Source organism: Micromys minutus, assembly GCF_963924665.1.
Source record: "Micromys minutus genome assembly, chromosome: 1".
NCBI lineage: Eukaryota > Metazoa > Chordata > Mammalia > Rodentia > Muridae > Micromys > Micromys minutus.
Window position 1 is genome coordinate 158,809,034 of NC_137969.1, and position 16,286 is coordinate 158,825,319.

General features: G+C 36.8%; 1 protein-coding gene across 1 annotated transcript in view; it reads left to right on the top strand.

Annotated features, from left to right (window-relative positions):
• The window catches only part of ATAD2B (ATPase family AAA domain containing 2B), a 115,859-nt gene that overhangs the window by 85,967 nt on the left and 13,606 nt on the right, over nucleotides 1-16,286 (top strand). Inside the window, exons 22-25 of the mRNA XM_080927180.1 lie at nucleotides 2,838-2,997; nucleotides 9,009-9,131; nucleotides 11,312-11,449; nucleotides 15,252-15,932. Of these exons, the coding sequence (XP_080783306.1) occupies nucleotides 2,838-2,997; nucleotides 9,009-9,131; nucleotides 11,312-11,449; nucleotides 15,252-15,932 (1,102 nt within the window). The remainder of the gene's footprint in view (nucleotides 1-2,837; nucleotides 2,998-9,008; nucleotides 9,132-11,311; nucleotides 11,450-15,251; nucleotides 15,933-16,286) is intronic.

The following is a 16,286-nucleotide window of genomic DNA, read 5'->3' on the forward strand; positions in this document are numbered from 1 at the left end:
GGCCAGCATTAGCGTGTCCTTCACCATTTGTGACTGCAGAAAGAGGCAGTCGAGTCTCCAACTGTCTTAGCTTTCTACTTTAGAGGCCTCTCACTGAGATGCCACTGGAAAAACACATCCCATGTTCCTAAAACTGTTTTCCTCTCCAAAGATTTTCTCTGCTCCCAGTGGAAAATTCCTCACTTTGTACGTGTATTGTTTGTGTATCGTGGGAACTTGGTTTGTGATGGTGAGAAAAGGAATTTTCCATTTGGAATATGCTAGAATGCTGTCAATTCAAAAACACTTTTATCCTGGGATAATATAGCATGGATGAGCACAATATAATCTTTTCTGGCCTTCTCCTTATAGTTCAGACTCCATGTTTGAGCAGTTTTGGTGTCTAGTTCTTTCTTTTTTGTCATTAAGAATATTTGAATTATAAAGTGATTCAGAGTTTAATGTTGTGTCCTGATTGTGAAATGTGTGTATTTGGACCTGAGCAGATTCCTTTGGAACCATTATGTTATCTGTGATTGGAAAGAAAGAGTTAGCAGTGATCTCTGAAAATATGCATCTTCCCTTCTTTAGTAATAAAGGGACTGTTAGAATTTTCATTTGAATGTTTTGATAACTTTCAAATCACATACATGCAAGATGGTCACTTTAGTACTTTTGAGTGTTAGAATTGAGGAAGGTGGCTAGCTACATAGCCAGTTTTGAAAGTTTTTTTCCTCCAAATTTAAAGCCATTAGTCTTTTTTTTCTTTTTCTTTTTCTTTTTTTTTTTTTTTTTAAGACCTGGATGACTTTGAATTTACAATCTTCTAGCTCCCAAATTTTGGAATTATAGATATGGCCTTTGTGCTTGAAAGCCCAAAGTCTTTTGCTCTTTCCATTGTAGCTTCTTTCTACTTTTCCTACTGGAATAATAGAATCTGAAAGATATGCTTAATATATGTTCTTACCTTAAGTAACACACACACACACACACACACACACACACACACACACACACACACACACACTGTAAAGTTTTCTTTTTATGGTACTAAGAATTGAACCCCAAATCTTGCAAGGACTCCACCAACCAAGCTATACCCTAACCCTAAAGATTGTTTTAAATAAATAAACATCAGGTCACTCCCTCTGGGTATATTTGTAATCAAGTACTTAAAGAAAGAGCCAGCTCACCATGCTGAGATGAGCTAGTTTTCCTTTTGCTCAAGAATATTCTCTCCCTAATCACTAAATTTTGGCAGATTTCAAATCTTCTTTTAAGAAAACTTAAGTTTTATAAATCACGGTAAGGAAATGGAAAGGGATTGAAAAACTAAGTAAGGTTTAGGTAAAATTTTTGTTAATATTAGAATCTTGTTTTCTGACTGATGTTTATTCTGGGCTTGCTCTCAAAGCTGAAACAGGAGTATCCGAAAGGATAGAAACATTTCGAAAACAAGATAATTCCTAAGTAGCTTAAAACATAAAAGTGTAAGCCTTGGCAGTGTAGTGAATGCCTTTAGTCCAGGCACTTGGGAGGCAGAGGCAGGTGGATCTCTGTTAGTTCCAGGCCAGCCTGGTCTACAGAGCGAGTTCCAGGGCAGCCAGGGTTACACAGTGAAACCTTGTCTCAAAAAACCAAAACCAACCAAACAAAAAATTCAAACATGAATGTGTATGTTCAAATAATGACTTAGAAGTAGCTAAAACTATTAAATGAAACGTCAACAGCAGAGAGCAAAACATTAAGAACATGCTGAATTTAAAATTAAGCATTCACTAAAATTTCATAGTATAAAACTTGAAGGTGCTTTTTCAGTTTATTAATGTTTCTGTTTCCATTTTTATAGCAAGGGCAAGATCTCCAACTAATAGTCTAAACTAATAGTTCATTGCTGCCTGTATAAGAGTCTCCTAGAGCTGACAAACAGTCACATATTATGAATGAACTTAAAAGTTTGAGCCATATGCTGATTGCATTCTGGGTTTGTGTGTGCTTGAACATAAGCTTTGAGCATAAGCTTTAGGCCGTGGCATCGAGCTCTCTGCTCTCAGAGCTGTAAGAAACAAACCCTTACTTCTCAGAATTGCCTGGACGTTGGTCCTGAGCTGGTTTTGGGAATTTCTGAAACTGCTTTCATGATCACTATTTGACTTGAAGTTCCTACTTGAGAAACAGTAGACTAGGTTACTGGTTCTTCCCACTGCTTATGTGACATAAAACATAAAATATGCTGACTTAACGTCTTGCTTTTGAAAAATTTATGTGCAGAGACAAGTCCAACAAACCCTTTACAAGTTAGAAAAAGCAATACTTATTTAGTTGACTCAGAGTGTGGGTAATGTCTCCAAAGGAGTAGAAGATGCTTTCCATGAATTTGTTTGCCCTATAAAACAAAAGAAAAGCAGAAAACCAAAAAAAAAAAAAAAAAAAAAAAAAAAAAAAAAAAAAAAAAAAAAACCATAAAAAAAAAAAACCCAACAAACAAAATGACCCACATACCAGAAACTACTAGTCTGAAACTCTGCCTTTTATCTTCCTTTGTTTTTCTTTTCCTTGAGGTAGAGCGTTCACTGATGCGGCTTATGTACTTTCCCCACACATTCTCTCCTCAGACAAACCCAGAGGGTTTAAAATCTGTTTCAGATTTCAAGATGAGCACCATGAAGCTTTTCATGGAAAGTCAATCAGACAGTGACTTAAGTGGAATGAGTAGCAAAAATAGCATTGTGATTTTACTCTATAGTTGCCTGCCTAGATTTAAACTTTAAAGTATTCTGTTTTTAATTGTGGTTTTATGACCTAAAGCATATGCAAAGCCAGATATAGTTTTCATTAAAGTGTCTTGTTTATTGTAGGTTTCAGATTATCTTGAAGTAATCAAAGAACCAATGGATTTATCGACAGTAATAACTAAAATTGATAAACATAATTATCTAACAGCAAAAGACTTTCTACAAGATATTGACCTCATCTGTAGCAATGCTTTAGAATACAATCCAGACAAGGACCCTGGAGGTAAGGACACTTACGGCGACATTAATGTATACCCTTTTGGGTTGGTAAATGAATGACTGTTTGGGACTCTGAGGAAGTGATGACTGACCTACAAACACAGTGCTTAGCTCAGGAGGCTCTGCAGTTCTAGCCATTGTGTTTTTTCTTCCAGGATTTAGTTTCCATTCTTCTTTTAATTTTATACTGAGTTCTAATTTTGATGAGATTGATGGAATATTTAACTTAAATATGAAAAAAAAATGAACTTAAGTTAAAATTGGTTTGTTTAGCTGACTGATATCAGAAGTGCCACTGAACACAGGATTTTTTAACTTGTTGAACTGAGGATCAGATAAATGTATTTATCACCCCCACCCTCTTTTTTTTAAAAGACAGAATCTCACCGTATAGTCCTGGCTTGCCTGGAACTTGATAATGTAAACTAGGCTGGTCTGAGATTCACAGAGAGATTCACCTGCCTCTGTCCGCCTCTTGAGTGCTGGAGTTAGTGCTCCACGCCTAACACTATGTATCAGAATTTTCCTGTACAGTCTTATCTGTTCTGTAGGCTGGAGGTATTTGTGTATAATTTTATTTTACTCCTAATTTCATTTTGTATTTTCTAACAGTGTCTATCCTTTGACATAGTAACATGATGTCATCCTCAAATGTGTTAAGATCACATTCATAGCTATCCTGGAAATCATGTATCTAGTGGTTTGCATGTTGTACATGTCTGTTAGTCTGTAGTTCCAACTCTTGTCATTGCCCTCTAGGGATAATCACTAAGAACATCTCTGTCGTTAAAGAAGATGGAATCATTGTAAAAAGGGGTGATTTTATAACAAGATTGTGTGTCATGGGAATCATAAAGGGTTTAGTATTACGTTATATAATCTTAGGGAAAGTGTGAGGAAGTGGGACTTAGCAGTGAATTGGAAGTTGCTAGGTAGCGAGTCCACTTTGTTATTGGGTATTCTAGGAACGTAGGAGTGAGCTGGTTCAGATAGCTCAGCGGGTAAAGGTGTCTCCACCAAGCTTAGAGACCTGAGTTTGATCCCACATGCTGGAATGAAAGCATCAACTCCTGTAAGTTGTCTTCTGATCTCAACATGCATTCAATAACGTCTTTCCTACCAGACAGCGGTATTAGTGAGAAGAGGATTGTGTATGGTCATTTTTGTGGCTAGGACAGTGTTCATGTTTTGTTCTGTGCTTAGATATAATTACAGAGTTGTTTTTACTTGGCCCATCCTGGTTACGCAGTGGCTTTGTGGGATGCTGTTTTTAACATGAGTAACTACAATTAACTGATCCTGCTAGACTCACTCTCAGTTATCTGAAGCTGTTCTTTATTTTTCTCACTCATTAAGGGTTTTATTTCTTTACTAGGTAATATAACTAGTATTTTTAAAGTATTTGTGCAGGTTTCTGATCTTTAAAGATACTATGTCTGTATTTGTAAATAGTGTTTCTCAACTAAAGCCATGCAGCAGAATGGCATGGATTTCTCCATTCTGTATGAAATAATTTCCTATCTGAATTTAGACATAGTAATCAATAATATCCTATAAAATATTTACATAGGAGGGCTTGGTGGGTACTAGTTTTTAATTTTCATGTTAGGATATTTGTTTGTTATATTTTTTGTTATTTGCTTTACTTTGAAACTCTTTTTAAGTGGTTTATTTCTATTTTATGTACATGAGTGTTGGCCTGAATATATGTAATGGCTAAAGTTGAACATTTTTATACATCTCTTTGCTGTAAAATGATGCAATTAATATCTTTCCCTCTACCATAAATATGAATATTTTTATAACATGGCACAGATACATAACTCCAGAATCTTTTTTTAAATTATTAATGCTTAATTTTAATAGTCATGCATAAATTTTACAACAACTTGATTTTTTTTTTCTCTTGAACTTCACATAGTCTGTGACTTGTTTCTGGGGTGTTCTGAGCTTTCTGGGGTTAGTATCCCATTATTAGTGATTGCATATTATGTCTGTTCTTTTGTGACTGGGTTATCTCATTCAGGATGATATTCTCTAGATGTATCCATTTTCTTAAGAATTTCATAAAGTCATTGTTTCTGATAGCTGAGTAGTACTCCATTGTGTAAATGTACCACAATTTTTGTATCCATTCATCTACTGAAGGACATCTGGGTTCTTTCCAGCTTCTGGCTATTATAAATAGAGCTGCTATGAACATTGTGGTTCATGCGTCTTTGTTATATATTGGAGTGTCTCTGGGGTATATGCCCAGAAGTGGAATAGCTGGATCTTCAGGTAGTACTATGTCCAATTTTCTGAGGAATCGCCAGACTGATTTCCAGAGTGGTTGTATCAGTTTACAACCCCACCAACAGTGGAGAAGTATTCTTCTTTCTCCACATCCTCGCCAGCATCTGCTGTCATCTGAGTTTTGGATCTTGGCCAATCTGACTGGTGTGAGGTGGAATCTCAGGGTTGTTTTGATTTGCATTTCCCTGATGGCTAATGATGTCAAGCACTTCCTCAGATGTTTTTCAGCCATTCGGTATTCCTCGATTGAGAACTTTTTGTTTAGCTCTGTACCCCATTTTTTAATAGGGTTGTTTGATTCTCTGGTGTCTAGCTTTTTGAGTTCTTTGTATACCTTGGATATTAGGCCTCTATCTGATATGGGGCTGGTAAAGATCTTTTTTCCACTTCTGGTGTGGTGTGGGGTGAATATTCTGACCTATGCTTTTGTCTATGCTGCTGTTCTCTGGCTCTTTAACTGTGATCAGTCAAGTTTTCTACATTTTAATTGTTTATTTTTATAGTAGGGATAATAATAGAACTCTTTATTTGGGGTTGTTGTAAAGATTAAATAAGTAAGTGAATTAAATTTAATGTAATGGTGTTTCCATTTTCCTATGGTTCAAATGAAACATACTTAGCTCTTAGCATAACTCCTTGAGTTTGGGAAGTAGTCCATAAAGGTAGGCTGTTGATACATATTTGCTCTAGAATGACCCCTACTTTGTGTTTATTACAGTTCCTGGACCACACTTTAAATTTAAACATATTTGGAAATAATCTAAGGATTATGAAAGTGAGCCTAAATATTTGTCAGAGAAAGATAGTTGAGGAGGAAATAAATCCAATTTCCCTCTAGTAGATAAATTATTATAACCTCATTGATATAAATGTATATATTTAAATGAGTTCAAGTGAAGAAACAATGTTTTCTGATTCATTATAGTCTTTTACTATGGTGTGTGATGGTTAACTAGAGGTCATGGCTCCTGTTTTACAGGTGAAGCTTACATGATATAATTGAGACTTTCCTCCTTGCTCTTTAAAGGTTTATACAAAGACTTGTTATAGTTCAGGAATGTCGTTTCAGCTGGTTCACACCCACCCAAGAGAGTGTTTTTTTTTTTCCTTAGAAGCAGAGCTACTTGTTATGCATGTACCTGTGAAACAACCCCAGGGTCTCTTATGTAGCATGTGGAAATTACATAATTGTGTTAGTTTTAAAATTCCTATGATTATTTAAATGTTTACAATGTTCCACTTGGCAGAACACATGGCCATTGGAGGCATGGGGGAACTACTTATACAGTGAAGATAAAAGTCTTTTGGAAGTAAACATGAATGACCACATGTTTACCAGATTATCTCAAACAAGAATAACATGATAGAAATTAAATATGAAGTGATGAGAAATTCAAGTTATACCTTCAAAATGTGACCAGGACTAGGCATTTGACTCTAATTAATATCTTAGTGATAGGTACACAATGAAGTCAGCTGGACTCCTCTGCATTATTAGCCTTGTAACATCTGCCCCTTACCTCTAGGACAAACCATTCTTTGACCTATCGTTATTTGGCCAATTTTGCTGAAATTCCATCCTTAATCTTAAAGTCTTTGCAGATGCTAACATTTTGTACCAATTACATGGGATCAGAGCCCTCAGTCATTAATTGTTTGGAGCTGTCTGTACATCTCAGTACATCTCTAGTTTTCTCTGTCACTGTGTACCTCGTGAATTTCAGACTTAACCAAACTCAAATTTATCTCTGTTAGTGCTTAATTAGAACTCATGTCCTACTTACTGAGCAGGGTACGTGGAATATAACTCCTGTATGACAGATATTAGTCTATATATCATTGTATTTCTCAGCTAGGGTCAGCATAAAAAATATGAGAGACCAGGAGGCCTAAACAACAAAAGTGTTGGGTTGAGTTAGTTGAAGTGAGTCAGCAAGTTTGGCTTCTCCTGAGACTGTTCTTCATGCTTCACTGCAGGCTTTCTTTCTCCCTACAGCTCTTCTGTCTTCTTGCACTCCCAATGTGTCCAGAATTCTCCTTAAAAGGGCATCAGGCACTGTGGATTAGAGCACATCCTCTTTCTTTAACCTTAGTCATCTCTTTAGCATGGTTTATTTCCATTCACAGTCACATTTTAAAGTACTAGGGGTTCAAACTTCAATATACATTTACATATAACACAATCCTAGTTGTCTGGAGCTTTATCACTTTTATTTATTTTTAGAACATTTATTCTTTGACAATCTCAGACTCGTGTCCAATGTATGTTGCACACATACCTGATTATATTCTCCTCATCTCTGATGCCCTCTTCTTATCCTCTTGGTCACCAGACACAAATATGGGGCACAAGCATACACGCAGCCATAAGCATTCCTGCATGTCAAATAAGTCTAAAAAAGTTCTAGCTAATCAAATTATAGCATTAAATAGGAAATCTGACAAAGGATTATAATATATACACTGAAAAGTATAAAAATGGCTGACAACTCTTGAGCTAAATAAATGAAGTTATATATTGTATTTATGGATTGGCGCACTCAACATTGAAAAGATGTTTCTATCCAAATTTTGATGCTGAACTCTGCTCCTCTGTAATAATGGCAAGCACTCTTAAGGACTGAGTCTTCTGTCCAGCTGAGGTTTATTCAATGTTGCTTTTCTATGTGGCCTAAATTTTATTGGAACCGTGTCTGATTCCCCACCCCCCCCATACTACTGTATAGTCATTGCTTCAGTTTTCCTAGTATTGTGGACAGTGCTTGTTGAATGAACATCTAGAGAACATCTATTAGTATATCAGGAAAAATGTACCAGTGGTTGCATATGTGCTGTTTGTTTTTATAAGATTTCCACAACAAGCTTTTTATGGTCTCCTAATCATAAATCTTATAAATAAAAGATCTTTTATACTTTATGCTTTACTAGAAAAAGAAGTAAATATTTTTTATTTTGGATTCTTTGTCTTTTGTTTTGGTTTTGGTTTTTGAGATAGGGTCTTATATTACCTAGACTGGGTTGAGACTTGTTACCCAGCAGAGAATGACTTTGGACTGATGTACCTGCTTTCACCTCCTTGCCTACAATTTATGTATACCATCTTGCATGCTTTAGATTAGGTAGATTTTCTATATTTTTCTGGCTGTCACATTTTTAAAGAGATGTCTCTTACTCAGAATATTTTGTGTTCTTTAGCACAATTTTGATCAGTTACTCTTTAAAAATATCCTTTTAGTTTTATTAGTCTATGTGTGCTTGTGTGTGTGCATGTAAATGGGTGCACATGCTATGGGAAGTGTGCAGGGGTCAGAGAAGCACTTTGTGTAGTTAACTTTCTTTTCCCTTTACGTGGTTTCAGCATGGAAGTCAGAGTGCAAGCTTGCACAACAGATGCTTTGTCCATTGAGCCAGCTCACTGGACCGTGTTCCTCGTATTTGTTTGTAGCAACTCTGGGGCACAAAGTGATATCCAGATTCTTTAAATTTTTTATTGAAAATAAAATATACTTTATTTTATGAAATTAAAAATAAAACCTTCTTTTGGGGTCTTAAAAGTTATTGATTAGTACTTTATATTTTTAGCTACTTCTTAAAGTAAATCTCTTCTTACCCAGAAATGTTTTTATAATTTAAATGTCCATATCTTTTTACTTTTAAGGCACCCTGCATCAATTTTATTTCATTTGTATCTAAATAAATTTATGCAATCATTTTTAACAGATAAAATTATTAGGCACAGAGCTTGTACCCTGAAGGACACTGCACACGCCATCATTGCTGCTGAACTGGACCCAGAGTTTAATAAGCTCTGTGAAGAAATTAAGGAAGCAAGAATAAAGAGAGGTAAGTTAGAGAAGCAGATGTGCACTGCAGCCTCTGTGCTTGGTCTCCATCTTCCTGCAACACAGGAAGCACACCAGGAGGCTCGCTCTGTCTCCATCCACAACCTTGCACTTACTTCATTTCTGATGCCAACATAGGCCATGGAACTTCACCTGTGACAGTTTGCGTGCAGTGCTGTGAGCTAGAAAAATTACGTGTTCCTTAGGCAAATTTCTTTTGCAGATATACAACTTTATTTATCAGTGATTTCTGTTCTTAAATGATTTGCATATTATGTCTGCATTTATAGCTGAAGAGACCTTACTTTTCATCATTTCATATCTAATATCAATACTAAATCTTTTTTAAACAAATATTTTCCCCAGTCTGTTAGCACTCATGTATAATTTTTAAATTAGAAACCCAAAAGTGAACATATGGATGGTTTAGTGGATGCGCAGCTGAGTCCTTGAGGGGAGGAGAGATGCCAGTGGCAGTGGAGCCCTCGGAGGGATGTCAGCCTTGCAATGAATTGCTTAGATCACTCAGCAGCGAGGAATAGCACGTTCTCAGAGTCGTAGGAAAATGAGAGCTTGAGTTAAAGGCTGTGAGAGCCAGTTTGGAAAACAGTGTTTCAGTTCCCACAGAGGCACACATGTTGTTGCATTATCCAATAGTTCTCTTCCTTGGAATCTAGCCAAGAGAAATGTAACCATATGAAACATACATGAATGTTCCATTGGGGTATTTTACATAATAAATAACAACACAAGAGTTCGTTTACTGGTTAATGAGAAACAAAGCTTACTGCATCCATTGTCTTCTGGAAAATGACACAGGACTTCAAAAACTCTACTATGTGCAATAAGGCAGTAATGGAAGACCGTCTACTAGCTGTGGTCCTTTGATGTAAAGGCAAGTGTGTTGAGAGAAACAGACAGCAGTGGCTGCCTGGGTGGCACCTCAAATTAGGTTTTGTGTGTGGCTACAGAAATGTATTTGCTGAAAACATTTAATTTTATGCTTAAAATAGATGGCTTTTATGTTATATAAACTGTAGGTGGTGAAGTAATATACATTTTTACTAATGAAGGATGGGACTAAACAAGATTAGCATAGCAATCCCTATGTAGAGAGCACTTGGTGGGCCACTCTGTTTGTTTCCTCCCTTTCCTCCTCCTGCTCCTCTCTCATATAACCTAGGCTTAGGCAAGAATAATCTTTTTATTTTTCTCAGTCTCCTAAAAGCTGGGATTACAGACCTGTGATTGAATTTTGTACACACTAGGCAAATATTCTGCCAACATGAGCTACATCTCTTGTATAGGACACTTTGAAAGGAAAGCATATTTCTGGTTGAATGAATGAGTCAAATTCTGTCAGTCAAAATAGGGAATATAGAAGATAAACTGTAGTTAGTCTCTGTGTGTATAAAAATGAACCAGTTATCTTCAGTTTGACCTATTTTTAGGACACCTTGTTGGAGATATCAGATAGGCTGGGAGAAATATGGCTAGTAGGCTAGATGTGAGGATTATTATATAACATCATTTAAAAATCCATATACACAAGAGGTACTTCTTCTAGATTAGAATAAGAAGATAAGTTATAGGAAGCTGCTCACGTGGAAGAAAAGGTTCTAGTGAAGATGGAACAGTTACTCTTAGGAATAAGGAGCCAAGAAATGAATTGTAGGACATTGTGGTGTGACAGGCAGTGAGTTAGACTGAACCTGTTCATGGGAGTATAGTTTAGTGACCCTTGTACACTTACTGTAATATATATATATATATATATATATATATATATATATATATATATATATATATATATAAACTCTTACTATAATTTTTATATAAATATATATTAATTAAGATAGATTCACGACTTTTTTAGACATATTACAATCTTATCCCACGGTCATATTGTAAAACATGTCTCTTGGGATTAAAATGAGTAAAAATAGGGCCTCTTTGAACATCTAAGGATAAGTATGGCTTGCTAGGTATTTTTATTTTTATCATTTTATATCAAGCTACTTTCTCATCTTAAAACAAGAGACACTAGTTTTACGAGAATTACAAACTCTCCAGGTATAATTAATGACTTTGAAACTCTGTTTTATATTTCAGATTTTTCTAACAGCATTGGCTTATGCAGCTGGGAACATGTAACTAGTAATGCTTTTCGGGTGTTTGCAGGCTTGTCAGTGACATCAGAACAAATAACTCCTCATGGTGCTGGTGCCCGCAAGACAGAGGCTAGAGTGGAAGAGGCGTTTCGGCACAAACAGAGAAACCCAATGGATGCCTGGCACAACTCTGCCAATAAGTGTGCGTGTGAGTATTTGTGAGCATCCTGCTCAGTAACAGCTACAGTTGAGGCTTGCTATGGCCCACAAACAATGCTGTCCTTTGTCCATAGCTCTTTAGTCCTGTCTTTCCAGAGAAGAGCTTATAAAGTAAGATTTAGAATGAGAATTCTGTCTGTCTTTAGCTTTACTTGCAATTTTTGTACCTAATACTGTTTTTCTTTGATAACTAAACACTTGAAATATTTTTGGTGTTGAACACTGGGTTTTAGATAGAGACATGAAGGCAACAGATAAATTTATCTACTCTTATTCTCTACTCCTTGTGTGATGTACTCCTTGTGTGATGCGCAAGTACCACATGGAAGTGGAAGGTTTGGCAGTAGAAAGCTTGGTCCTTTAAGGGAACATTAATGCCAAGTTTGAGAAACCCATGTAGCCTAGTTTGTCTTAACTTTGTGTGATGTATTTAGAAGGAAAATTTAGTTTCTAGATCTTCATAAAAACTTACTCACGTTGGCCTGTTCTATTTCTGAAAGACAAATGTTAATACCCTAACATCTTCCTGATGTAGTCTTCATGTTTCACTAAAAACTACCTGCCTTGAAAGATCAATGCTGTTTTCCTGGTCTAAATGTGGTGATTTTACTTTGCCAGTAAAACTGTCCATAGTATGCTTTTTACCAAATGATAGTGAATTTGAAGTAATCACATTTTAAAACACATCACATTTTAAAACAATATAGTATTTTTATTAAATCTTTAAGACTTTTATACAATATATTTGATTATATTTACCCCATTCCTGCTCTTAATTCCACCCAGATCCATTCCTTATTCACAATGCTTCCCAACTTCATGCTCTTTTTAACAACAACAACAAAAACCTCACAAAGTCCATTTGTACTGGGTAGGGAACTATCCACTGGAACGTCAGGGATCCTATGAGGGATAAGAACAAACACCTGTTCCTCTTCCAAAGGAAGAGCTGTCAGTAGCTCCTCAATTAGGAATGGATTCTGGAGCCCCTCTTTCCTCTGTGCTGCGTGGTTTGATCTTGTACAGACAACAGAGCCACCTTGAGTTCATGAATGCAGTGGCCATGGAATGCCCAGAGGATCTTCACTGCCCTCTGGCTTTTGAAACCTTTCCACCTCTCTTCTGGAAGAGTCCCTGAGCTGGGAGTGGGAGTGAAGGAGAGCAAGGAAACGGGAGATCTGATGCCAATGTCCTATTTTTGGCTAATACTTAGCTTTGGCACTTGGCTTAGTTATAAGTTTCTGTGTTAGCCATCAACTGCACAGAGAAACTTTTCTGATGAGGTCTGGGATCTGCACATAACCGATTTAAAAAAAAAAAAAAAAAAAAAAACATAAACCATTGACCTCTTTGGAAAAGTAGTATTTATATGGAACAAGTTTGAAAAGGGATTTAATGATGCATTTAGTCACTATGAAACTAGTAAAGGCTATTTGCTTAGCTGTAATCTCAGACTGTGTCTCATTATATATAACATTGTGCTCTATTTAAACTTTGAAGTCCTTTATAGTCTCTGAATTTGATACTAGTGTCTACTAGTAAGAATACATTGAATATTCACCTTAAGAAGTTTTAGGCTGGGGCAGGCAAGATATCTCAGCAAACAAAAGTGCTTTCTGGGTAAGCCTGAGCACCTGAATTTTATTTCAGAACCCAAAGGAAGGAAGGAGAGAATGGCTACTGAAAGTTGTCACTGAGCACACATGCATACATGTGCACATGCATGAGCACACACATGGGCAGGGGGGCGAGATGCAAATACATTCTTTAAAACACTAAAAGGTTTTTTAAAAGAGGTTTAAGTTCTTTAAATATTAGAAATAATTTTAAACACTGCAGTGGATTTTGTTTCATCTTACCTCTTACCAGTAGATGGCACATGTGACATAGCATTTGTCTATGTTAGTTGAACACACACACTCAGATCTTAACTAAATGTTCCAATGGGACAGTTGCTTTTCTAAGGTCTTGGCTTTGGAAAAAGTCTCAGTGACAGAATAAAAATTGACTTTAGAAGTTTTGTCTCAGATTGTATCTCTTTATATAACATTGTACTCTCATTTAAACTTCGAAGTTCTTTATAGTTTCTGAATTTGATACTAATGTCTATTAACGAGAATACATTGAATATTCACCTTAACAAGTTTTGGGCTGTGGCAGGCAAGATGGCTTCGCAGACAAAATGGGTGTTTGAATAGAGTGTCCTAGGTAAATAAGAAAGTGGCATGTAAGGATTTGGTCCACATACACAACTACCATGTGCTCCATACTGTGAAGATGTATCCACCCAAACTGAAAGTTGTGTGTTCATGGTGCTTATGTGGTCAGTTTCTCTTACTTTTCTAAAATCCTACTGTTAGAAGTAATGATATAAAGAGGAATGTCTTCTGGTTTCCAGAGAATAATAACATGTTCTCTTTTCTCAATGATATTTTTATTCTTTGAAAATTTCTTATAGTAAACTTTGGAAATATCAATCCCTCTCCCCCAACTCCTCCTCTAACCACTCTCTCTATCTTTCCCTCCCTTTCAGTCCCCTTACCCACTCCTCATAGATTCTAGTGCGTGTTACCCAGCTAGGTTTTGGAGTGGTGCCTACACACTCTCACACATTACCAGTATGAAACACTAAGTAAGAAGTAAACTTGCTTCAGTGAGCTTCTGGCCTTTGTATACTGTGCTACATAAAAAGATTGAACTAGGCCTAGATTGAATAGAATTCAAGTTGTTCTTGCTCTTGAGTTCCATGACTTAACAAATAGAGTGAGAATTCTTAAAAAAAATATTTTCATGGCTGAAAATGAGAGTGATTAGTGTTGAAAATTAGTTGTTCACATAATGAATTCTCAGAAAGGGTTTTAAGGCTTACAGTGGTATGTGAAACCACTATACATGGTTGATAAAATATCAGCTCACACTAAAGAGCTCCATTTCCCAGTGGAGTCAAACTGCGTCATCAGCTACCTCTCATATACATAAAGGGGATCAACAGTCCCTGGCTCTCACTTATCACCTGGAAGCCCAACTGTCTACTCAGGATAATTACTATCACCTAAGAGTATACAGCTTTATAGGTCTCAAATAACTGACCAATGGTTATTTTTGATACTTTGTTGATGTTGTTGTCTTAATAGCAGGCTACATATTTAGAGATACCTTTGTAGTAAGTTGACTCTGTTGGGTAAACCACTTGTATTTGAGAAAATGGTTAACAGTTTGCTAACCAAATTGCTCACATAGCCTATCATAGTGCTACTGTTCATGATCTTGTAGCTAATACCTTTTTCTGGAAGGAGAAGCAACAAAGAGTTTGTTTGTTTGTGGGTAAACCTGTAACTACTGGGTCCCATAACATTAGCTTATAGGGTTTGTTTCCTTTATAGTTGAGGTACTACTGTCTTTGCGTGGTGTTCTTATTGGCAACACACCCACTTTCCGGGTAGGAATCCAAGGCTCTGGCCCCAAACTTTTTGGAATATAATAGTTCCCTAAATGCATTAAATGGTTAATTCCTGAGTGCTGAAAGTTAGAATGGCAATGACGTAGAATCCGTAGTGTAGGGGAGGTTAATGCCAAGCAAGTTCATACTAAGTAAAATTGTCAAAGGTTACATTCATCCAAGTTTATCTCTAACTTCACTTTTCTTTTAGGTCTAGAGAATTAGTCAGTATGGATATCATTAGCCAAGAGTTTTTGTTTGTATTTAACCAGTATGGGCTTATTGGAGGGAGGGGGTCTACTCTATACTCTTAAGTTCTACATGCTCTCCTGCTCCCTTTCTTATCAAACAGTTCGAGTTCGGAGAAAATCAAGGCGGCGATCACAGTGGGGTAAAGGAATTATTAAGAAGAGGAAAGTCAATAATTTAAAAAAAGATGAGGAAGACACCAAGTTTACAGACTATGACCATACAGAGGACAGGAAGTTGCTGGAGAATGGAGAATTTGAGGTAAGCACTGACTGCCATGAGGAAAATGGAGAAGAGACCGGAGACTTATCTATGACCAATGATGAGTCTTCATGTGACATCATGGATTTGGACCAGGGTCAGAGGCTGAATAGTGGAGCAGGCACCAAAGAAAACTTCGCATCAACTGAAGAGGAGAGTTCAAATGAATCTCTGCTGGTCCACAGCAGCAGTTCCCTCAATCCTGAGCAGACTTCTAAGAAAGAGCCCTTCCTCAAAGACACCTGCCTAAATGGCGAGGCCTCCACTGACAGCTTTGAAGGAATTCCTGTTCTAGAGTGTCAGAATGGCAGAGTTCTTGACGTAGTTCCTCTGCCTGGTGGTGGAGAAAAATCTAGCTCTGAACAAAAGATTGCTCTGGAGGAACAGCTGAAAGACAAGCCAGAAACTTGGAACGAAGGTCATGGCGAGGATCCTGAGAAACTAGAAGGGCTGGAATGTAGCAGCAGTGAGATCGAGCCTGGCCCTGATGGAGAGCTCAAAGACACAGAACTGGACAAAGAAGGTAGAGCTCAAGTTTTACACATTTTCTGAAGGTTTAAATGCCACAGTTAATTCATTGGATATTTTGTCTGGTTTCTAGTAGAAATAACAGATTCTCAGAGGGGAGTGGTCACTAACGTTTTTCAATTCAATCCATAAATAACTGTGGACACACTCAATTTTGTTTCATGTTTCAGAGGTTTCATGGTCCAGAATATACTGCTTTCTGGGCTTACTCTTTGTCTGTGTGTCTGTCTGTCACTCTTAATCTAAAGTGTCTGCAGTTAGGAGCCAGGTCATTTCATGTACATAAAGAAGGCAGAACTCTGGCAGCAGAATTGTTCAAATGGGTGGTGCTGGTGGAGATTTGGCTAAC